Below are 24,581 nucleotides of genomic sequence, written 5' to 3'. Positions count from 1 at the left end.
ACAAGCTGATAAGAGACAATCCGTCATTTCGATTAAGACATTAATGAGTGAGCGGACATAGTCAATACAACTATTTGTTTAGCACTTTTGAAATGTACAGCGACAGAATTCAAAACATGGGCCGTTGTTACAGTGTTCTCCCTGTACACCAAGTCAGAACCATAGGATAAGTAAAGGGGGCATTGAAGCAGACAATGAAAGCTCTTATAATATTTGATGATTACATTTCTCTAAAACAGGTTATAGGCTACATGTGCACCACCAGGTCAGAACAGTAGGCAAGATAAAGAGCGGTAAATAGACCAAATTATTATGGTGAGACGCATGGGCTACTAACATCTTACTACACAACATACACTTAGTATTACTTTCTTAGCTACGGTATACATATCTCCCTGGCATATTACATAATTTAAGCAGCAGCATACAATACATTTTTAAACACCTTGTTGTGCTGTGCTCACTTGAACAGGAAGGTGACGCAGCGGTTCTTCGTGGGCAATTTTTTTCATCAAAGTCTGGTATTCTTTGAATTTATGGCGCTTTCAAAACAACTGGGAACTGAAAAAAACAAGGTCGAATCATGATGTCATTGATCTTCAGGTCGTAGCTCTAGAAAGAGGCCGAATGTACAATTCCAAGTTGGATGACCGTTCGAAACGTATTTTCCCAGTCAGAGCTCATTTATTCCCGACTTCCCAGTTGTCTTGAACTCACTGAAGTCAAGTTTTCGCTGTTCTGAATTATTAATTTTTTTGCAAAAAATGTGGGTCGCCATTGAGCCTTATGTGAAATGCAAGGCTGGTTTACACTTGGTCTAACCACTGTCTGTGGACACTGGTCTCATTCTAATGGTCTACAGACAGCCTCTGCTTGAAGATATTCCATATGACTGTAAAATAAATAAATATGTATATATATATTTGAATAGTTATTCTGTTACAAAACAGGTACATAGTGTAGGATTGATTCACCAAGCAAGTCTGGGATGCCAACAGAAAATGTTGTTTTATTTAAATACAATTTGGTTGAATGACACATTTAGCCATATGAGAATTACATTGGAGTTCAAATGTTTACCGTCTCTTTGATTTACAGTAAATTGCAGACAATCCTGGTTCTACTGTAAGACCCAGTTAAAGAAAAAAGTTAAAGAAAAGTCCCATCCGAACAATAACCCCCCCCCCCCCCCCAGTAAGACTGTAGTAACCAGTGAATTTCACTACAAAATACAATACTGTAAGGTCACTTGTTGCTACTGTTGATGATAATGAATAGAACAAAATAAAAAAGCTTAGTCTATTCTTCATCCTCTTTGAAAAAATGTATTTCAGGTATAGGGTGCCATTTCAGATTGTCCCCAAATCTCCATCATCTTTCAGCTGTTGGCTCTGCAATGGCAGAGGGTCCATCCTTAGTGTTGTGCAAATCAGAGTCCCTTTGTTCTCAGAACTACTCTTCACCAAATTCTCAGAGCAATAGGCCTTCATCCTGTACATATTAGCTATATTCTCGCAGCAGCCCATGTTACTCAGTAACAGATAAACATCTTTCCTGAAAGCCTTAGTAAAGATGGCATAGAGGAAAGGGTTGGCACAGGAATTGATAGGAAAGAACAACACCAGGAGTATCTTGGAGTTGGTGACGGTGATGAGCGGAACCTTAAAGGCTGCGGATATAGCGAAGAACGAGATGGGTGCCATGCAGAGGAGGTCGGTGAAGATGAGGACAGCCATGCGTTTAGCGATCTTGGCGTCTGCACTGCGGCTGGGGAACTGGGGGTTCCGTACTGCCAGGTAGATGAGGACGTAGCAGACGCAGACCACCAGGAACGCCCCCACGTTGAAGAGGAGGAGCAGGAGGATGAAAGCCTGGGCCAGAGGAGTCTTTACGTCCATGGGAAGGCACATGCTCACCTGAAAAATATTTATTGTGTTATTTAATATACAGCAGTAATGAAAAAAAGTGTCCTAACCAATTTTCTCCTCTGGGAAAATAATGTAAAGAACACACAGAACGATGGACGGTCATTGCTTTCTTTTGCCGCGGTGTGTTATAGCAACAACGATGAACGGCCATCACTTGCTGTCGCTGCGGTGTGTTTTTTAACACAACAATGGATGGTCATTGCGTTCTGTCGCTGCAGTGTGTTATAGCAACCACCTGCTGGGTGCAGACTAGTGGTGGCTATTTGCGTGGATTCAACATGTAGAATCATTGAAAAATGGACAGAAAATGTCAGCCACTATTCTGTTTAGAAGCACTAGGTATACTCTGCCGTCCATTGTTCTGTTATTTTTTTTTATAGTACAGTGCATTATATACCCTGCTGTAGCTGCTGACCCCCACCAGGGGGAGCATGGCCATCCCCAGACAGATCAACCACCCTCCAGCCATGATGCCAGCAGCCTGCGCCAGGCCTAGCCTCTTCTCCAGCTGCAAGGCATGAGTTATCGTATGCCAGCGCTCCAGAGTGATAGTCGACAACGTGTAAACCGACAGCTCCCCACCGAACACAGACAGGAAGCCCGCCGCACTACAACCTGCTCCCGTCTGCCAATCGATGGCGTGCTCACTGTAGTGGCCTCGGGTGTGGAGGTCGACCGCGGCGATCATAAGGAGGTAGACGCCGATGCAGAAGTCAGCGAAGGCCAGGTGACACATGAGGAAGCGTGGCACGGTGAGTTTACAGCGGCTGGTGAAGAAGATGAGGAGGACCGTCAGGTTGCCAATGATCGCCAGGATGTTGATGAACCAGATGGCGACTCTGAGAAAACTGAAACCTGGAGTTAACAAGGGAAAAACAGTCAAACTCAATCAAACTTCATTTATACAACACATTTCTTACAGAAAATACATGTAAAGGTGCGCAACAACATTAGATACCATTTTTACAATTATTATTAAGAAATAAAGATAGTAAAACAGTAAAATAACAGTGGACAAAGTAATCTCTGAATGTTTGTGCATCATGCCTAGGCCTTCTGTTCTTTCAGTAAAAGGCTGTCGCCAAAACATGTCCGTTTGTTTGACCTCTTGACTGCTTGAAATACATTAAAACGTCTAAGGACTATTACAGTGAATAAGGGTTTTCTTTTCCCAGTTTATGTCTTTTTAACCCTGCATCCAAATACTTTTGTCCCTTTGTTTGACCTCTTGACTGCTTGAAATAACATTAAAACGTCTAAAGACTATTACAGTGAATGAGGGTTTTCCTTTTCCAGTTTGTCTTTTTAACTCTGTATCCAAAGACTTTTGCTAAGGGACTAAGCTGAGTTGAGTGCAGCAATTCTTGATTCTACCTGCTATGTCTTCACACGGGTTAAAGGCGTCAGCCTCTGGTGTACACTGGAGGGTTGGTCTGGTCTGACAGTATAACCCTAGTTCTGGATACTGGAAATCCACACCTCCGTAGGACTCATCTTCGATATCTTCATTTGTTCCATGTATTTCCACCAGTAGGGATGTGTCGGATGAGTCCACCATACCAGCTGGAAACCTGGTGGTACAGGAAGCGAGAGCTGTAAAGAGTAGGTCAATGGTCACTAAAGTTTTATGACTGTATAATTATATTGACATTTATTTTTCCCCGAAGACTAATGCATTTAGCGTCGCGAGCCAGACAGATCTTGTGGACTTACATGAATTAGTCTGGTAATATGAGGCTACAATCCATTGGCTAGATAGAAAAACCTGTTTCCATAGTTCAAAGGTGGAGAGATGAAAGGTCATAACTGAAAGGTCATGATTGATCATGATGATCATGACTAGTATTGATCATGACTAGTATTGCAGGACTGGATGAAAAACAGTTCACTTTAGTTCAGACAAGTAGTGGCATTTCTAATCAGATAGTTTAAATGGGATCCCTGAAAAGTCATAATCAATAGATGATTAATTACTCAAATTAGGAATTAGGCAAATAAGGCACCTTCACTGAAGATGCCTCTTAGTCAAAACGGATGGATCTACAAACTTAGCAATTCCAGTGCAGTCAAAAACGTGATTTACCATGTTTAATATATATTTCCACACTATGAGGTTGGAATAATAATATGAAATTGTGAAAATTATGATAATGCCCTTTTAGTGTAAGAGTTGTTTTTTTGGTGGGATGGAGTTTTGGCCTTTATGGTGACATCACCATGCGGTACATTAGTTAATAAATCAATAAGAAAGAGAGTACCAAACCTCTCTGCCACTAACAGCAAATTTTCCGTTTTCCCCTCCCCACTCAAAATCCTTGCTTGAGAAATTGCCCTTTACTAAAAAGCTATTTTTGATTATTTTTTTATTTAAAATAATCACAATAAGTCGCATAATTGTTAACCAGAAATTATTTGATATTGAGATAAAAATGGCTGCACTGAACATTTAAACTACTGAAGTAGTAAACGAAGAAGCAAAAGAAACTCACTTTTCAGACGGACTGTCATCACAATACGTAGGCCTAGATCCATTATGTTGTGCTGCGTTGATTGGAGAATCCCTAGGGGAGATAGAGGTCAATTAAATCTGGGTTCAAAATCAGCTTGGAGCCATAGAGATGTATAGATGGCGCACTTGCCACAAGATAGCCAAAAATGGCACTGTTTATGCCATCACAGAAGCCATGATCAAAAAGATAGGAGGTGTTCTCTCTTTTCCATCTCTATATTTGGAGCATACTACCATGAGTGTCTGGTCTTGATTTCATTGTGAACCTCATTGATAAACTGCAACAGACTGAAACAGATATTGTTCCCATTTATGATCCTGTGTTGTTAGACCTGTGAGCTTGAATGATTACAGTAAAAGAGAGAGGGGGAGTGGGAGAAAGAGCGATAGAGAGAGAGACAAAGTGTGTGTTTGTTTGTGTGCGTGCACTTGTTTTCCTACATTATCAGGACCCCAATGTCCTAACATTTCACCTTAATATCCTGAAAAGGTAGAAAAACAAGAACTGTTTTGAACAGTCAGGACTTTTTTCAGGTCCTGAATTTGTTCAAATGGTATTTTAAGGGTTTTGGGGTTAGGGGGGGTTGGGGTTAGGGTTAGGGTTAGGCTTAGTGAAAGGGTTTTGGGGTATAATGTTAGGGTTATTAAGTATTAGGGTTAGGTTTAGGGTTAGGGAAAATAGGATTTTTAATGCTCCAAAAATGGTTTACACTCCAAAAAGTCCTTACATTTCATGAAAATACAGCTGTATGTGTGTGTGTGTGTGTGTGTGTGTGTGTGTGTGTGTGTGGTGTGTGTGTGTGTGTGTGTGTGTGTGGTGTGGTGTGTGTGTGTGTGTGTGTGGTGTGTGTGTGTGTGTGTGTGTGTGTGTGTGTGTGTGTGTGTGTGTGTGTGTAGAGCCAGCTACCGCATTTGGGACCCTGGCACCGACCTCTTTCATTTCAACACAGTTTGCCATGGTGCAGAGAGAAAAATTGGCAGTTTTACAATGTTATTATACAATCTTGCAGTTTTAAAGCTAATTTCCTGCTATTATACACATTTTGCCATGAGGCTGAGGGAACATGTTGCCGTTTTAAAGCAAATTCCTGCAATTCTACACATTTTTCTATCATATGCTATCTGTGGGCTCCCAACCTCTTGCTGCCTGTCTCCAGAGGAACTGCAACGTGGTCATGCTTTGATCTTGTACTGATATGCTTTGGGGAAACAGTCAGTCGGAGAGACATATGTTTTTGATTCTCAAGACATTATCATAAAGCAGTGGTAGAGTATCACTTATATTAGGACATGAACATTTGATTTGGTTAACAGCAATAAGGAGAGACTGGCATGAGAGCTGCGTCACACACACACACACACACACACACACACACACACACACCACACACACACACACACACACACAACACACACACACACACACACACACACACAACACACACACACACACACACACACACACACACACACCACACACACCAACACACACACACACACACACACACACACACACACACACACACAGGGCCAGATTACCAAACGGGCACGCATCGAACGTGCACCGGGGCCCCCAACCTAAAATGAGATACAATATATTTAGTCTCTTGTAATAGACTGCTAGCTGTCCAGCAAACACTACTTGGTTTTGGGTTCCGAGATGACATTATCTTTAAACCATGCCCTAGAGACTGATTCCAGCTGCATCCTGTAAACAATTCATGGGATTCATTTGAAGGGTATTGAAGACCATTGTCTCATTAATTCCAAACTTATACTAGGAATAGCCCACTTAATTACTAGTTATATCCCTCGAAATGAGAAAATCCCTGTCCGTCAACCCTAAAGTAAGTTTCCTCTTGGTCTAACGTCAAGACACTGGTTTCTCCTGTGGGAGACCCAGGTTCAAATCCTGCCTTTGACACTTGGCCCTGGTGTGAATCAGAAGAGGCTGGTTGGAGGAGCTATAGGAGGATGGCTCGCTGAAATGGAACAGGGTCAAACATGTGGTTTCATATGTCTGATGTGATTGATACCATTCCATTCCAGCCATTACAATGAGCCTGTCCTCCTATAGCTCCTCCCACCAGCCTCTTCTGGTGTGAATGGGATTATGCCACCTGTGTGTGTCCCAGGTGAGTAAGGCACAGCAGTGGCTGTTGTAGGTGAGGTGTGCTTTCTGCAGGTTGCCCAGACCCCTGAAAGGGGGTAGTCTCTTTAGGCCGTAGGCTGTACGGGCAACCAGCTCCACGACAGAATTGAGGCCATGGGATGGCAAAGTCTCTATCGCCGTCGACGAGACATCTCTGGAAAACATACAGCGAAAACACAATCATAATAAAGGTTTTTATTAATTCATTTTCTCACTCACTAATGAACTCACTCACTCAGGCATTCATCAGAGCTCTAATTACAGACATGGCAAAGGGTTCAGAATGGATGGAAGCTGTCATCATCGTAACTCATTCACTCAACACAGAGGATACAAAGGTTTTTGAGGATATTACAGTACCAGTCAAAAGTTTGGACACACCTACTCATTCAAGGGTTTTTCTTTATTTTTACTATTTTATACATTGTAGAATAGCCCTTACACAGCGCTTAGTGGGACTATCATTTGTTTTTCAACAGGACAATGACCCAACACACTCCTCTTCGTCTGAGGAGGAGTAGCAAGGATCGGACCAATGTGCAGCGTGGTAAGTGTCCATAATGAGATATTTAATAACTCAACAGAACACTGAACAAAATAACAAAAGTACAAACAAACAACCGAAACAGTCCCGTATGGTGCAAACACTAACACAGGAAACAACCACCCTCAAAACACACTAGAAAACAGGCTACCTAAATATGGCTCCCAATCAGAGACAACGACTGACACCTGCCTCTGATTGAGAACCATACTAGGCCAAACACATAGAAATATAACAACAGAACAAAACATAGAAAAACAACATAGAATGCCCAACCCAACTCACGCCCTGACCAACTAAAATAAAGACATAAAAAAGGAACTAAGGTCAGAACGTGACATCCAGGCTGTGTAAGGGCTATTTGACCAAGAGTGAGAGTAATGGTGCTGCATCAGATGACCTGGCCTCCACAATCAACCGACCTCAACCCAATTGAGATGGTTTGGGATGAGTTGGACCGCAGTGTGAAGGAAAAGCAGCCAACAAGTGCTCAGCATATATGGGAACTCCTTCAAGACTGTTGGAAAAGCATTCCAGGTGAAGCTGGTTGAGAGAATGCCAAGAGTGTGCAAAGATGTCATCAAGGCAAAGGGTGGCTACTTTGAAGAATCTCAAATATAAAAGATAAAACCTTTTTGGTTACTACATGATTCCATATGTGTTATTTCATAGTTTTGATGTACTGACTATTATTCTACAATGTAGAAAATAGTAAAAATAAAGAAAAACCCTTGATTGAGTAGGTGTGTCCAAACTTTTGACTGGTACTGTACAAATTCCAATGGAGCTAGAAGCAGAAGCGCATGCATTAGATAGATTTTCGACTTCTAAAGTGACTTACAGTGTGTGTACTGCATGCCTTTCTAGTATGTGTAGTTGATCCCTGCAGCTGTGGGAAGGTTACCATGACTTCATATAGTCTTGTGATAACCTGACTAAATAAAGGAAACATAGAATAAAGACCAAATATTGATAGTCTTAAAGCGTGTCACTTACAGTATCCTAGGGCCCACCGCTCCTTTAAAAGCTTCCCTATGGATCACTTTGAGGTTTCGGTTATTCTTTAAAACCCTGAGAACACATAAAACAAAGTAGATGTAAATAGCATTGTTTATTGATACAGGTTTATTTAGCCATTTGCTATCATTGTAAAAAAATAAGTTGAAATGTTAAAAGTATGGGAAATACTACAATTTATTTATCTTGGTCCCATTAAAGGCATAGTCTTGTATTTCTCTAATGCCGTTGTTGAACAGGTTCCTGGAATAGAGAGAAAGCAATGTTAACACCATTGGCATTAAGGCCTAGATCCCAGATCCTGAGTAGGCAATAATGAGAGTTAGTGACTTTAAATGCCATTCAGTATAGCAATATCATTTTCACACTTCAGGCTTTTAGGACTATATTCTCCTTTGGATTGGAAAAAGTAGGTCTAGCCATTATAATAACACAGTACTTACATTGCAGTATATTCAGTTGTCATGCCAACGAAAGCATTTACTGGTATTGATAGAAGATAGAGGTTGTCACAGATATCCCTGTAAGACACATTTTTGATTATTTATGTATTTTTTATTTATAAGTTATTTTACCAGGTAAGTTGACTGAGAACACGTTCTCATTTACAGCAACGAACTGGGGAATAGTTACAGGGGAGAGGAGGGGGGTGAATGAGCCAATCGTAAATTATTAGGTGACCGTGATGGTTTGAGGGCCAGATTGGGAATTTAGCCAGGACACCGGGGTTAACACCCCTACTCTTACGATAAGTGCGATGGGATCTTTAATGACCTCAGAGAGTCAGGACACCCYTTTAACGTCCCATCCGAAAGATGGCACCCTACACAGGGCAGTGTCCCCAATCACTGCCCTGGGGCATTGGGATATTTTTAGACCAGAGGAAAGAGTGCCTCCTACTGGCCCTCCAACACCACTTCCAGCAGCATCTGGTCTCCCATTAAATTGATTAAGTTGATATAATACTGTTTAGGCCTATATTTACTTTTCAACAGTGTCGACAAGTCCTTCAACGTCACTGACCCATACTTACAGACTCTGTCTGATGAAAGTCACAGTGTTTTTAATGAATTTCGAATAAAAAAAATAGTTTTAATGGAGAGTTTTCGCATCTCTACCTCTTATGGACTCCACTAGGATTTAAGGCAGCACCTCTTCTCATGTTGTTGGAGCACCACTTTTTTTCTTCACATACTTACAAGACAAAATTTTGGTTCCAAGGTTCCAGAGAATGGATAGAAGTCATGTCAGGAAACACTGTTATCCCAGTGTTGGATATACTCCTGTTAATGCATAACAAGACTGTATTATATTACTTCATAACACAATAATAACCTATTTGCTCTACCTTACCGAGGTCTTGCTATCCCTTATGTATGTTGTATCATATAGTTTCTATGTATTGTATGTACAATATACACTGAGTGTACAAAACATTAGGAAAATCTTTCTAATATTGAGTTGCTGGGGCATTGACTACAAGCTGTCGAAAGTGTTCCACAGGGATGCTGGTCCATGTTGACTCCAATGCTTCCCACAGTTGTGTCAAGTTGGCTGGATGTCCTTTGGGTGGTGGACCATTCTTGATACACACAGGAAACTGTTAAGCGTGAAAAACCCAGCAGCAGTTCTTGACACACTCAAACCAGTGTGCCTGGCACCTACTACCATACCCCGTTCAAAGGAACTTAAATATTTTGTCTTGCCCATTCAACCTCTGAATGGCACACATACTGTACACAATCCATGTCTCAATTGTCTCAAGGCTTAAAAATCCTTCTTTAACCTGTCTTCTCCCCTTCATCTACACTGATTGAAGTGGATTTAACAGGTGACATCAATAAGGGATCATAGCTTTCACCTGGTTTCACCTGGTCAGTCTATGTCATGGAGTTCATGTTTTATACACACAGTACATGCACTGGGAACAATAAAGATTTACTGAACTGAAATGAACTATTGTGAGGTCAAAGTGTCAACATGTACATTGTAGCAGAGTATAAGAAAGTATGTGAATGAATAAACCAGACAGGTAGCATTATCTAGAGTGGAACAAGTCCTCACTATGCAGAGAGAGATAGGTTGCATCCCAAATGGCAGCATAATCCCTTTATAGTGTGCTACTTCTGACCAGAGCCCTGGTCCTGGTCAAAAGTAGTTCACTATAAAGGGAATACAAAGTAGTGGACTATAATAGGAATAGGGTGCCATTTGAGACACAGACATAGTATAGTACGGTATGGTCTCTGGTATCTCTTAAAGTTCAGAAGGCCTCTCACAGATAACGCAGCTTAGGAAGGTTGTTGAACGTCCTTCGAGCGATGTGCACCAGGCTCCGTGTGTTCTTAATGAAGCTGTGAAACAAAAATGTACATGACGTCACATACAGCACACATCTGATATACAGAACCCGCTTGATTTCAGCCAGTCCCTTTACAATATATTCGCAACATGGTCTCAGTAGGATAAGTCAAAAGAGTGACATTTAACCATTTTAGTTATACTGTATGTCACCCAAGCTGACATATTAGTTATACGTCACTTACGATGACATATTACTAAACGTCACATACATCACTTGCAAATCTAGAACACCATCTTGAAGAAAGATCAGCCCATACAAGAAAGCAAACTAAACTCTTCTTTGAGGATACATGTTCTGCCCCTGGGTGGAAACACACTCACATTTCATTGAGGTCGAGAAGATTGTTGAAGGCAAGGGTCTCTATAGTTTCCAAGGCAACACTTTGACCGATTTCTCTAAAAGACCCACCAAGCAAAAACTGGTTATTTTGAACAATTCACAATCAAAAGGGGTGTGGTCAAAAAGCAATTGAATTGATATGGATCAACCCCAGATTGATATTTGATACTCACATATGCTGGACTCTTCTCAGGCCATCAAAGGTGTGGCTGGCTATAGTGCTCATAGTCAGATGCTTCAGGACCCTGAGAAGTATGGGAACAGTCAGAAAGACAATATTATATAAAATGTTACTTTTAAACTATTTGACAGACCATCGAAAAGGAACCAAACTTTAATTCAATACAATAGTATGTGTTTACTTTTAGTAAGTCAAATAAGACATTTTGTTAACAGTCAAGGAAGTGTGTGGTCTTGAAATAATTCCCTGTCTGAAGTTGTGGACATACACAAAATAGTACAAATTGGTGAAGTGAAATGAAAAAAATTACTTGTTTCATAAAAATCAAAAAAATCAAAAAACAGAAAAGTGGTGCATGCATATGTATTCACCCCCTTTGCTATTACGCCCCTAAATAAGATATGGTGCAACCAATTACCTTCAGAAGTCACATAATTAGTTAAATAAAGTCCACCTGTGTGCAATCTAAGTGTCACATAATCTGTCACATGATCTCCAGTATATATACACCTGTTCTGAAAGGGCCCAGAGTCTGCAACACCACTAAGCAAGGGGCACCACCAAGCAAGCGGCACCATGAAGATCAAGGAGCTCTCCTTACAGGTCAGGGACAAAGTTGTGGAGAAGTCAGGGTCGGGTTATCAAAAAATATCAGAAACTTTGAACATCCCACGGAGCACCATTAAATCCATTATAACAAAATGGAAAGAATATGGCACCGCAACAAACCTGCCAAGAGAGGGCCGCCCACCAAAACTCACAGACCAGGCAAGGATGGCATTAATCAGAGAGGCAACAAAGAGACCAAAGATAACCCTGAAGGAGCTGCAAAGCTCCACAGCGGAGATTGGAGTATCTGTCCATAGGACCACTTTAAGCCGTACACGCCCCCAGAGCTGGGCTTTAAGGAAGAGTGGCCAGAAAAAAGCCATTGCTTAAAGAAAAAAATGAGCAAACACCAAAAGGCATGTGGGAGACTCCCCAAAAATATGGAAGAAGGTACTCTGGTCAGATGAGACAAAATGTTGCTTTTTGGCCATCAAGGAAAATGCTATGTCTGTCGCAAACCCAACACCTCCCATCACCCGTATAACACCATCCCCATTTTTCATCGGCAGGGACTGGGAAACTGGTCAGAATTGAAGGCATGATGGATGGCGCTACATTCTTGAGGGAAACCTGTTTCAGTCTTCCAGAGATTTGAGACTGGGATGGAGGTTCACCTTCCAGCAGGACAATGACCCTAAGCATACTGCTAAAGCAACACTCGAGAGGTTTAAGTCAAATCCCAGACCTCAATCCAATTGAGAATATGTGGTATGACTTAAAGATTGATGTACACCAGCGGAACCCATCCAACTTGAAGGGGCTGGAGCAGTTTTGCCAAAAATCCTAGTGGCTAGACGTGCCAAGCTTATAGAGACATACCCCAAGAGACTTCCAGCTGTAATTACTGCAAAAGGTGGCTCTACAAAGTATTGACTTTGGGGGGGTAAATAGTTATGCACGCTCAAGTTTTCAGTTTTTTTGTCTTATTTCTTGTTTGTTTCACATTAAAAAATATTTAGCATCTTCAAAGTGGTAGGCATGTTGTGAAAATCAAATGATACAAACCCCCCACAAAACAAATTTTCTTTGCAACTCTGCCTAGAAGGCCAGCAACCCGGAGTCGCCTCTTCACTGTTGATGTCGAGACGTATTTTGCAGGTACTATTTAATGAAGCTGCCAGTTGAGGACTTGTGAGGCGTCTGTTTCTCTAACTAGACACTCTAATGTACTTGTCCTCTTGCTCAGTTGTGCASCYGGGRCTCCCACTCCTCTTTCTATTCTGGTTAGACCCAGTTTGTGCTGTTCTGTGAAGGGAGTAGTACACAGCATTGTACGAGATCTTTAGTTTCTTGGCAATTTTCTCGCATGGAATAGCCTTCATTTCTCAGAACAAGAATAGACTGACGAGTTTCAGAAGAAATTTATTTGTTTCTGTCCATTTTGAGCCTGTAATCGAACCCACAAATGCTGATGAGTTACTCAACTAGTCTAATGAAGGCCAGTTTTATTGCTTCTTTAATCAGGACAACAGTTTTCAGCTGGGCTAACATAATTGCAAATGGTTTTCTAATGATCAATTAGCTTTTTAAAATTATAAACTTGGATTAGCTAACACAATGTGCCATTGGAACACAGGAGGGATGGTTGTTTATAATGGGCCTCTGTACGCCTATGTAGATATCCATAAAAAATCTGCAGTTTCCAGCTACAATAGTCATTTACAACATTAACAATGTCTACACTGTATTTCTGATAAATTTGATGTTATTTTATTGGACAAAAAATTGCTTTTTTTTTTTTTTACAAATAAAGGCATTTCTAAGTGACCTCAAACTTTTGAACGGTAGTGTACATTATTTTAACTATATTTACTGTATATCTAATGAAGATTACGATAACTATTGCAACAAAGAAACAACCGTAAGGAAGGTTTTCACTCATAGAAACTGCACATGTAATAATCTGTTTGTGATGCGTGCAGGACAGCAGAAATGTGATCTGGAGGTAAAGGACATGGGTTAGACAGCAGAACTATAGCACACATGACTAAACTAGACAAAAAACTAATAGTCTATGTATTATTTCCTGGGTTTTGTTCTCCAATAGTCCCGTCATCACAGCGTATATTGAAAAATGAGTTACATGACAGAAAATTGTTTTACCATTACTGTTACAGTATACATGTAACGGCAGCCTTCCTCCTCTTCACGAGAAGAGAAGGTGTAGCAAGGATCGGACCAACACGCAGCGTAGCCAGTGCTCAACATGTTTAATTACAAAACTGTGAACACTTACAAATAACAAAATAATAAAATGTGGCAAACCGATACAGTCCTAGTGTTTCTCCTGCAGAGAAACACAAAGACATGAAACAACCACCCACCAACCCCAACACAAAACAAGCCACCTATATATGATTCCCAATCAGAGACAACACAAAACACCTGTCTCTGATTGAGAACCATATTAGGCCAAACATAGAAACAGACAAACTAGACACACAACATAGAATYCCCACCCAGCTCACGTCCTGACCAACACTAAAACAAGCAAAACACACAAGAACTATGGTCAGAACGTGACAATCCAGTATATGATGGAGTGCAGTTAAGAGTGTGTTGCTTCAAAATAGGTCACTGATCTCTGAAATTCAAGTAAACTCGGAGGCAAGGTGGAATCCCTGGACGTGCGAGCAAAGTCGAATTTCATATCCCTCCATCGTTCCCGTAGTCGGACATCGATTTGGATGGTCAAAGCGATGAGGGAATCGAGATCTGTTGACCTCCTCCGAGACGCTGTGCAGGAACAAATCGAACAGTTCTTCCTGGTTCCAAGCACTCTCTGCTGCCAACGTGCGGAAATCCACTGTATAGTCAGCCACACTGCAGGAGTCCTGCCGAAGCTGGATTAGCTCCCGGGCAGCTTCTCTCCAGGAGAACGGGGCGTAAAAAACCTTCACCTCTCCCATGAACCCCTCCAGACTAACACATATGGCCGGCTGCTGTTCCCATACAGCAGTAGCCCAGGTGAGAGCCCTCCCGGACATCAGCGTGATGAGATCGGCTCGCTCCAAGATAGCCTAGGGGAAGGAGGAGGGCTGAAGCTCGAAAATGAGGGCACACTGAGCTAGAAACGCCCGACATATGGTCGACTCTCCATTGAAGCGTTCCGGGGGTGGGGGGGTAAACGGGGCTCCCGAGAAGGTGGAGTGGCCGATGAGACGGCGCTGCTAGCAGCTGGGTTACTGAGGGGCTGTGGTAGGCTGCCTCCCAGACAACCCGCGGAATCGCTCCAGCAAACTGCTCAATGCCCGGTTATGTCGTTCAGCCAACATTTGGACCCCCTCCATAAGGCCACGGAGCAGTTCCTTGTGCCTCCCGATGGTGGCTCCTTGGGAGGAGATGGCGTCGCGCAGCTGGCCCGGGTCTGCTGGGTCAGTCATGGCAAGTTCGTACTATCAGAATAAGGTAAGACCCAGATGCAGACTGTGCCGAAGTAACAATGTTTATTACAGCAACAGGGGCAAAGGTACAGGACGGCAGGCAGACTCAGGTCAGGCAGCGGTCGGATAATCCCGAGACGGGGAAAAGGTACAGGACAGCAGGCAGGCTCAGGGTCAGGCGGGCAGGCTCAGGACAGGCAAGTGTCAAAACCAGGAGGACAAGAAAAGAGAGACGGTGGAAAAGCAAGAACTGATACAAAAATGCTGGTTGACTTGACAGACATGACGAACTGGCACCAGACAAACAGAGAACACCGGTATAAATGCACAGGGGATAATGGGGAAGATGGGCGACACCTGGTGGAGGAGACAATCACAAAGACAGGTGAAACAGATTAGGGTGTGACACAGAGATTATTTTCAAAGTAACAGGTCTTTCATTTTCAAATAAACAGCTAGATATAAAATGTTTCACAGATAATGTTACACTTTCAATAACTACATAAATACACTATTCAACGGTTTATGATACATCTCCAATAACTCCAAAGTTTTATATTAAAAAAGCTAATTATATAAAAAATCTGATTTATTTTAAGGTCTTTGTCCATAAATTCTAATCTATAGTGAAACTGACATTAGTATGAACAGTGTAAAATCTAATGCAATATGGGACTGCTAATCATCTAGTCGAACAGAAGTATGCATTTCATGACAGGAGATATTGAGTCTGCACTGCAGATGTTTCTCAAATGGGATATTTGGCTTTTTTTTTTTTTTATCGTGAATAATGATGAATGAGAAAGTGAGAAAGTGAGAACAAATATCATACACCCCATGACATGCTAATCTCTCACCATTACAATAACAGGAGAGGTTATATTTATTGCATGGGTATGATTTTTGTGCGTCTAACTTTCTTACTCATCATTATTCATGATTCATTCAGGACTATCCATAATCATGGTAACATCCACATTAATGTAGGAGCGTATAGACACATATTGTATTCTTATTTACAATAAATGTGACTTTAAAATGACACAATACCTTATTTACCATTGGGCACAAAATAATCTGAAACACAACCAAAACAAACAGCAAATGCATCCAACAAGTTTGTAGAGTCACCAGCTAGATGTAATCACTGAGTGCTAGGAATATGGGACCAAATACTAAACTTTGACTTCTTTAATACAGATAAAAATTATTTTTTTGCTCCCCTAAAATGGGGGGACTATATACAAAAAGTGCTGTAATTTCTAAACAGTTCAGTTGGTATGGATGAAAATACAGTCTGCACTTTAATCTCAGAGTCATTGTATCATTTCAAATCCAAATGGCTGGAGTACAGAGCCAGAACAACAAAACGTTTGTGAATGTCCCAATACTTTTGGAGCGCACTGTACATAAAGCAGCACACTGTTAACTCTGAACTCCATCATGTACTGTATAACAGTCATGGCCAAAAGTATTTTTCTGTTTTTTCAATAGACAATACTGACACAATTATTGAACAATGCTATTTTGTAACAGACAACTGTAACAGACTTGATGAATCACTCAGACCCATCGCTCTCCACTAATGCAGGGAACAAGGGCTTGTTTTTATTTGTGTGTGAGAGTGTTTGGACAATCTCTCAATTTACAAAAGCCACATTGACAGGTCTCCTCATTGAGCCGAGCCCCTACAGATGTCCAAACACCAGCTAATGTAACCACCAGCTAATGTAACCTCATACGAGGCCCATCGTGACATTAGAATAAGAAATGGAGGACAGGGTCACTCAAATGGAATGGCCGATTAGTTCGCTTTAATGTAACTCTGTGGTTTGGAAGATATAAACAGTTAAGGAGATATAAACCGTTTTGTAGACCCGCGGATCAATTTCCCAAAATTGTTGTTTATATTATTTTTTTCAGAACTCAGTTGGGGTCTCAACAGTTGGTTAGAATTTGAGCAAGTGATGTCAGGGACATGAAAACCAAACGAATTTCATATGTGATCACAAGTGTTTCACATGTGAAGTTAATGTGATAACATGTAAAAAAAGAAAAATTAAAAGCTACATGTGATAACATGAAACTACACATGTGAAAACATTTGACATCATGTGAAATAAATGTGACAACATGGGGATGCAAAATTTCAACATGAGATACCATGAAACTACACATATGACAACATTTGAAAGTTTCTCACATGAAAAAATGCAATTCCACATGTGAGAGTTAGATTTTCACATGTGAATGTTTCTTACATGTGGAACTGCAAATGTGATTTTCACATGTTTTCTTTTTCACATGTGAACTTGCAATTCCACATGTGAAGTGAAAACATGTTAACATGTGATCTCTAAATGTAATACATGTTGACATCTGACCTCACATGTGTCTCTTTTGTTTTCACATGATTTCACATTGTGAAATTGCAAATTTCAAGTTTTATTTTGCAAGGGAAATAATTAAATGGTATGTTTTTTGTTGTTGTTGATAAATGGTAAATGGTATGGCGGTTTTTAACTGTTCAGCTAAAATAGTGTAAAAAGCTTTAATCAATGACGACATGATAACTTAGTACTGACTTTTCAGTATGACCATAGTGGGATTTGAACTCACAACCTCTGGAGTTAGGGGTACACTTACATTTCTGCTGCTCCAAAAAGTCTGTAGCATTCTCAGAAGTCCACTACAGATTCATTACCTATAATACATCTCTGCACTTAGCAAAAGAGTGCCATCTGCGCTGCTATTTTAGTTATCAGTTAAGGAGATTGTCCGATACTTTTGCATACTTTTTGGCCAGTAGTTCTGAAAGCAGCACTCGAGCCAAAAGTGATCCCCGACAATTGCGTACTACGTCACATATGTCCAGATATGTGCACCATGTCATTGCTCTCTCTCTCACTCTGCTGTGTGTATATCTTGGTAGCTGTCACTCAAATGGCGAGGGGCTGAAGCTCATTGATTGAACTCTAATTGCTAGGAGGCTGGCTCACGAGGGTGAAAATTTTGGGGAAATTATGCATCACAGCTTTCAGAAAAACAGTCACTTTCAAACTAGGGATTTTGTGGCTAATTGAGGTAACACGGTAATTCTGCTTATAGATTATGCATGTACGAACTACACATTGACACATCCAGCCCAAAGCGGGAGGTTAAAAAAAGACTTACTAGTCGCCAAAGTTCCGGAGCATGTCTTTTTTCTGGCTATTCTTGCATCGTTAATTTCATTTACTTATTTCAGCAATTTGAGGGTTTTCTGTATAGTTGTCTAATGTTGGTGGGGCATATTTTCCTGCTTTAATGTTAATCCTGAATCACTATGATTAAGATTTTTTTTGTGTATTATACAAAGTTGAGATTTACTTTGATATCCAAAGTGTAGGAATACAGGTGAAATCAGTCACTGACACAGACATGGTGCATAGCAGGAAGATGTGAACCAAGAGGTTGTGAGTTCAAATTGCAGGTGAGGACATGTTGAAAAATAAAGACTATATAAGTAAACATAGTTGAAGTCTGTCAAATATGTAAGTTGAAAACACTGTGACTGTTTTTTGAAGTTCCGGTGACATCCTAACAAGTAATTTCTGTTTGCAGTGCCTGTGACATCTCGTGAAAAATATTCACATGTTGAAAGAACTCCACTGGACTTTATGCAAACTGGAAACCACATATCCTGAGGCTGCATTTATTGTAGCTGGGGATTTTAACAAAGCAAATTTGAGAAAAACAATACAGAAGTTCTACCAATATATCGACTGTAGTACTTGCGCTGCCAAAACACTCGACCACTGTTACTRCAACTTCAGGGATGCCTATAAGACCCTCCCCCGCTCTCTTTTTGACAAATCTGACCACGACTTAATTTTGCTCCTCCCTTTCTATAGGCAGAAACTCAAACAGGAAGTACCCGTGCTAAGGACTATTCAACGCTGGTCTGACCAATCGGAACCCACGCTTCAAGATTGTTTTGATCAGACGGACTTGGATATGTTCCGGGTAGCTTCCGAGAAAAACATTGACAAATACACTCGGATACAGTGACTGAGTTTATCAGGAAGTGTACAGGAGATGTTGTACCTATTGTAACTATTAAAACCTACACTAACCAGAAACCGTGGATAGATGGCAGTATTCGCGCAAAACTGAAAGCGCACATCACCGCACATCACCGCACATCACCGCACATCACCGCACTTAACCATGGAAAGGTGACTGGGAATATGGCAGAATACAAACAGTGTAGTTATTCCCTTCGCAAAGCAATCAAACAGGCAAAACGTCAGTATAGAGACAAAGTGGAGTCGCAATTCAATGGCTCAGACACTAGAAGCTTGTGGCAGGGTCTACAGACGGACTACAAAAGGAAAACCAGCCATGACGCGGACACTGACGTCTCGCTCCAGACAAGCTAAACACCTTCTTTGCCCGCTTTGAGGATAACACAGTGCCACCGACGCGACCCGCTACCAAGGACTGTGGGCTCTCCTTCACCGTGGCCGATGTGAGTAAGACATTTAAGCGTGTTAACCCTCGCAAGGCTGCCTGCCCAGACGGCATCACTAGCCGCGTCCTCAGAGCATGCGCAGACCAGCTGGCTGGTGTGTTTACGGACATATTCAATCTCTCCCTATCCCAGTCTGCTCTCCCCACATGCTTCAAGATGGCCACCATTTTTCCTGTACCCAAGAAGACAAAGGTAACTGAACTAGACCAACTTCAATTTGCTTACCACCCCAATAGATCCACAGACGATGCAATTGCCATCACACTGCACACTGCCCTATCCCATCTGGACAAGAGGAATACATATGTAAGAATGCTGTTCATAGACTATAGCTCAGCATTAAACACCATAGTACCCTCCAGGTTCATCATTAAGCTCGAGGCCCTGGGACTGAACCCCACCCTGTGTAACTGGGTCCTGGACTGCCTGATGGGCCGCCCCCAGGTGGTGAAGGTAGGAAACATCACTTCCACTCTGCTGATCCTCAACACTGGGGCTACACAAGGGTGTGTGCTCAGTCCCCTCCTGTACTCCCTGTTCACCCATGACTGCGTGGCCAAGCACGCCTCCAACTCAATCCTCAAGTTTGCAGATGACACAACAGTAGTAGGCTTGATTACCAACAATGACCAGACAGCCTACAGGGAGGAGGTGAGGGCTCTGGGAGTGTGATGCCAGGAAAATAACCTCTGACTCAATGTCAACAAAACAAATGAGATGATCATGGACTTCAGGAAACAGCAGAGGGAGTACCCCCCGATCCACATCGATGGGACCGCAGTGGAGAAGGTGGAAAGCTTCAAGTTCCTCGGTGTACACAACACTGAAAAACTGAAATTGTCCACTCACACAGACAGTGTGGTGAAGAAGGCACAACAGCGCCTTTTCAACCTCAGGAGGATGAAGAAATTTGTCTTGGCACCTAAAACCCTCATAAACTTTTACAGATTCACAATCGAGAGGATCCTGTGTGTCACGCCCTGACCTTAGAGATCCTTTTTATGTCTCTATTTGGTTTGGTCAGGGTGTGATTTGGGGTGGGTATTCTATGTTCTTTAGTTCTATTATTTGTATTTCTATGTTTTGGCCGGGTAGGGTTCTCAATCAGGGACAGCTGTCTATCGTTGTCTCTGATTGAGAACCATACTTAGGTAGCCCTTATTCCCACCTGTCTTTGTGGGAGGTTAACTTTGTTTGTGGCACATAGCCCTTTAGCTTCACGGTTGTTTTTTGATTGTCTATTGTTTTTGTCGGCGTCATAATAAATAAAGGAATATGTACGCTGACCACGCTGCACCTTGGTCTCCTCCTTACGACGGCCGTGACACTGTCGTGCTGTATCATCGCTTGGTACAGCAACTGCACCGACCGCAAACGCAGGGCTCTCCAGAGGGTGGTGCAGTCTGCCCAACGCATCACCGACCTGCCCTCCAGGACACCTATAGCACCCGATGTCACAGGAAGGTCAAAAAGATCATCAAGGACAACAACCACCCGAGCCACTGCCTGTTCACCCCGCTATCATCCAGAAGGTGAGGTCAGTACAGGTGCGTCAAAGCTGGGACCGAGAGACTGAAAAACAGCTTCTATCTCAAGGCCATCAGACTGTTAAATAGCCATCACTAGTACATAGAGGCTGCTGCCTATATACATAGACTTTAATAAACTGAACACTAGTCACTTTAATAATGTCTACAAATCTTGCATTACCCATCTCATATGTATATACTGTATCCTATACTATTCTGCTGTATCTTATTCTATGCCACTCTGACATTGCTAGTCCATATATTTTTATATTCTTAATTCCTTTACTAGATTTGCATGTATTGGGTATATGTTGTGTAATTGTTAGATATTACTTGTTAGATATTACTGCACTGTCGGAGCTAGAAGCACAATCATTTCGCTACACCCTCAATAACATCTGCTAAACACGTGTTTGTGACCAATAAAATTTGATTAGGATTTGGGAACAAAAAACATAGTTTTCTCCTGAATCAACACTAGAAATGTTAGATTGAAAAATCAACAACAGATAACTGATACCATGCCAATCCATTAGGTATTTTGTGGCTTTAGCCTCTTAAAGGTACAACATGGTCATTTGCGAAGACTGCCTGGACATGATTCAGTTAACATTTTCATACTGGTGTTAAATGAATGATGTAAGTGTTAAATTAAAACGCATTGGATCAAAAGAACACCAGTGTTGGCGTTAATAACCAGTGTTAAACCAAAACCACGCCCATCATTATCATATTTCCCAGAAGGCTATACTGAAATTGTTTGTTTCAATATCTATTTTTTTGCATGTACATTGATTAATATTATGCTACTCAAATATAAATTACATACATTTTTCTAAACTAATCCAATCTGTGACTTATTGCACCCGTTACTGAAATGGTTGTTCCAGTTTAGATGTCTTAAGTTTTCCAAACCTGCAGTCGTTCTGAATGCAGGCTGCAGGGGAATAAAAATTCTAAATGTTGGATATCCCCACTCTGGCTGGATTCCAATAAGAATTACACATCACTTTGCAAGCCATCATAATGTGACTTGCAGGCCTGAAAAACATCAGTTTCAGGTCACTGTATTAGGGTAAAACTTGGCCCTCAAAATAAGGCCTTATTAAATATTTGTTATTGTGTTGAATAATTACATTTGAATGTTAACATATTAGCTTAGTATCTCACTGGTGAAGGCCATAGGACTGAACATTTATGAACACAACAACTATGTCACTGTCCCTAACAAATACAGTCATAACTTTACAATTCACTCGACAGGCAAGGCCCTCTAGGAAATATGCAAAAAAGGCTTTACACTAACTAGATGTTACATTTAACACTGTCAGTGTTGATTTAACACTGGAGAATTTGCTGTGTAAAAATGACCTCAGCAAATTATCTAGGAGAAGACTTATAGGGGTTTTATAACGCCAAAACCCCAAAACCCCCTGCCAAAATGTGGCTTGCAGACAGACAGCTTTAAAGGCTTATTTTCGACTTCTCTATAGGGTGTTGTTGTGTCCTCTGAAACATTTGTAAATCCATTAACTGGTTATTTAACAATTTCAAGAATCATCTGGCTCACAATTTTGCAGCATGTAGCAATCCTAAGCTAAACTTCAGAAAAGTGAGCTATCCCTTTAATGGAAACTTGACTGCAGGAGATGGCCTCTATACTCTGCCAAGAGAGATTTGCTTTGAACTAATTTACAACTTTGGACCTCTCTCCACACACACACACACACACACACACACACACACACACACACACAGACACACACACAGGCTAGTATGTTTCAAATTGAGTAGAATTCAATAGAACACCTGCATTTAGTCATATCCAAATAAAGTAATAAAAAATCCACAACGTTAGCCACATAGTGTTTTAGAGCCTAGGGATTTGAGGATGAAACAGCAGAACATAACTTCTCTTAGTCAGCCTCTCAGGACTGGAGGAAGGTATCCGGACCATTATATCAATTCAGTAGCTAGAGCTTGTTGGGTATAAAGCAACAAAAAAAATATGTTGCTGGGATTTTTCAAATGCATAGAGAGCACGTTTTCGTAGATTTAGAAAGCTTCATCCTGTGCATCCACAGCGTACCCAATGGAAACGTTTAATATATATATATATATATATATATATATATATATATATATATATATATTTAACTAGGCAAGTCAGTTAAGAACAAATTGTTATTTACGATGACGGCCTAGGAACAATGGGTTAACTGCGTTGTTCAGGGGAAAAACGACAGATTTGTACTTTGTCAACTCCGTGATTCGAACAGCAACTTTCCGGTTACTGGCCCAACGCGCTAAACACTAGGCTACCTGCCGCCCCGTAGACATATGTTATATGTAATGGATACATTTTCTGAAAGTAACACCAATAGTAGTCTATCAAGGCAAATAATAATAGAATTGAGCATTTGTGCTTTTTAAAACACCACCATACATGCCTAATCTTTCATWAAAAAAAACAGTTAACTAATTTAACATTGTATTTGCATGCATGCTCTCTGGTTCCAATTGATTTACCCGTGTGTAAATGCGCACCAATATTATGTAAATTCTTGTTACCATGTCCATCCACAAAATATGAATCAGCTCAGATGTAATATAAATCACTTACAGTCTTGGACCCCTTTCGCTCATTGGAACGGACTTCTCCGTGATGTTGTTACATCTAATTGTGTTGGAGGAACATCGGCAGATCCCCGGACACACAAAGCTCGAAGCGTACCGGCAGCCAAAGCCAAAGAAGAGCAAAACAGACGGGTAGAACAGGAACAACAGCGATATCGACATCATTGAATTATCCTACTTCTCAAATTGAAGCAATAAATCCCAAGGACCACATACAGTAGGAGCAGCAAAGATGATGATGACAACCATTTACGTCCTTCTGTTGGAACAGACTTGGTGGATTGATGCAGCGTACGTTTTAATGGAGGAAGAAACAAACATTGCTCTATCCATCGAAAGGATAGCCTGTGAAATAAATTCCAAATAGTGCCTTGAGCGCATTGTGCAGACGCGAGCGCACCAGATGCTCCCCAGTCCCGCCTACCCCTTAATCTCTCCGCGTCACGTGTGAACTGTCAGTATTATAGCGATTGCAAGGGCCCGGGGATGTCATGGTCCTTTCTGGCATTAACCTACAGTATCTACCCATAGTCTACCTCTCAAACATGACATAATTACTTGATTATGTATCTATTCTGAGGCAAGATACAGTATAACTTCAATAAAATATAAACGTATTAAATATCAACATATTAACTCTCATAAAATATCACATTTCTGAATGTTTTATTATGGAGGTCCCAAGCCCTATTAGTTCAAGCCCTGTCTAAGCCTAGTGGAAATGCACCATAATAGAATGGTTTCCAACAGCTTGTTTTGCATTATTGCACCAGAGACAAGAGATAGGCCTAATTCAAGATAAGAACAATATCTTCTAGCCTATGTGCCAGTTTGCATTTGGCAGAACAGAAGGCCAAAGGGACCTTGAAAGAGGA

At 41.2% G+C, this 24,581-nt stretch overlaps 1 protein-coding gene across 1 annotated transcript; it reads right to left on the bottom strand.

The window, feature by feature from the left end:
- Window positions 1-989: 989 nt before the first annotated feature.
- On the bottom strand, window positions 990-24,092 carry lhcgr (luteinizing hormone/choriogonadotropin receptor). The gene is made up of 13 exons (XM_023993580.2): window positions 23,693-24,092; window positions 11,028-11,099; window positions 10,836-10,910; window positions 10,430-10,504; window positions 9,350-9,433; window positions 8,594-8,671; window positions 8,325-8,393; window positions 8,130-8,204; window positions 6,558-6,743; window positions 4,418-4,489; window positions 3,303-3,499; window positions 2,326-2,783; window positions 990-1,916 (listed from the first exon to the last, which is right to left on the bottom strand). The coding sequence occupies exons 1-13, from the start codon at window positions 23,869-23,871 to the stop codon at window positions 1,350-1,352; spliced, it is 2,187 nt and encodes a 728-aa protein (XP_023849348.1). The 5' UTR covers window positions 23,872-24,092; the 3' UTR covers window positions 990-1,349.
- Window positions 24,093-24,581: the final 489 nt, after the last annotated feature.

The sequence above is a fragment of the Salvelinus sp. IW2-2015 genome, linkage group LG8 (genome assembly GCF_002910315.2).
Source record: "Salvelinus sp. IW2-2015 linkage group LG8, ASM291031v2, whole genome shotgun sequence".
Taxonomy (NCBI): Eukaryota; Metazoa; Chordata; class Actinopteri; order Salmoniformes; family Salmonidae; genus Salvelinus; species Salvelinus sp. IW2-2015.
Note: the sequence above shows the minus strand (reverse complement) of the source record. Positions and strands in the feature narration are given on the sequence as shown.

Bases quoted from the DNA above. Each gene is read 5' to 3' on its own strand.
- lhcgr (XM_023993580.2), bottom strand. From the start codon at position 23,871: ATGATGTCGATATCGCTGTTGTTCCTGTTCTACCCGTCTGTTTTGCTC. The intron at 9,434-10,429 runs GTGAGAGGCCTT...ATGCATTAACAG, and splicing joins CTTCCTAAGCTGCGTTATCT to GAGTATATCCAACACTGGGA. The intron at 8,394-8,593 runs GTAAGTACTGTG...TCTCTATTCCAG, and splicing joins ACAACTGAATATACTGCAAT to GAACCTGTTCAACAACGGCA.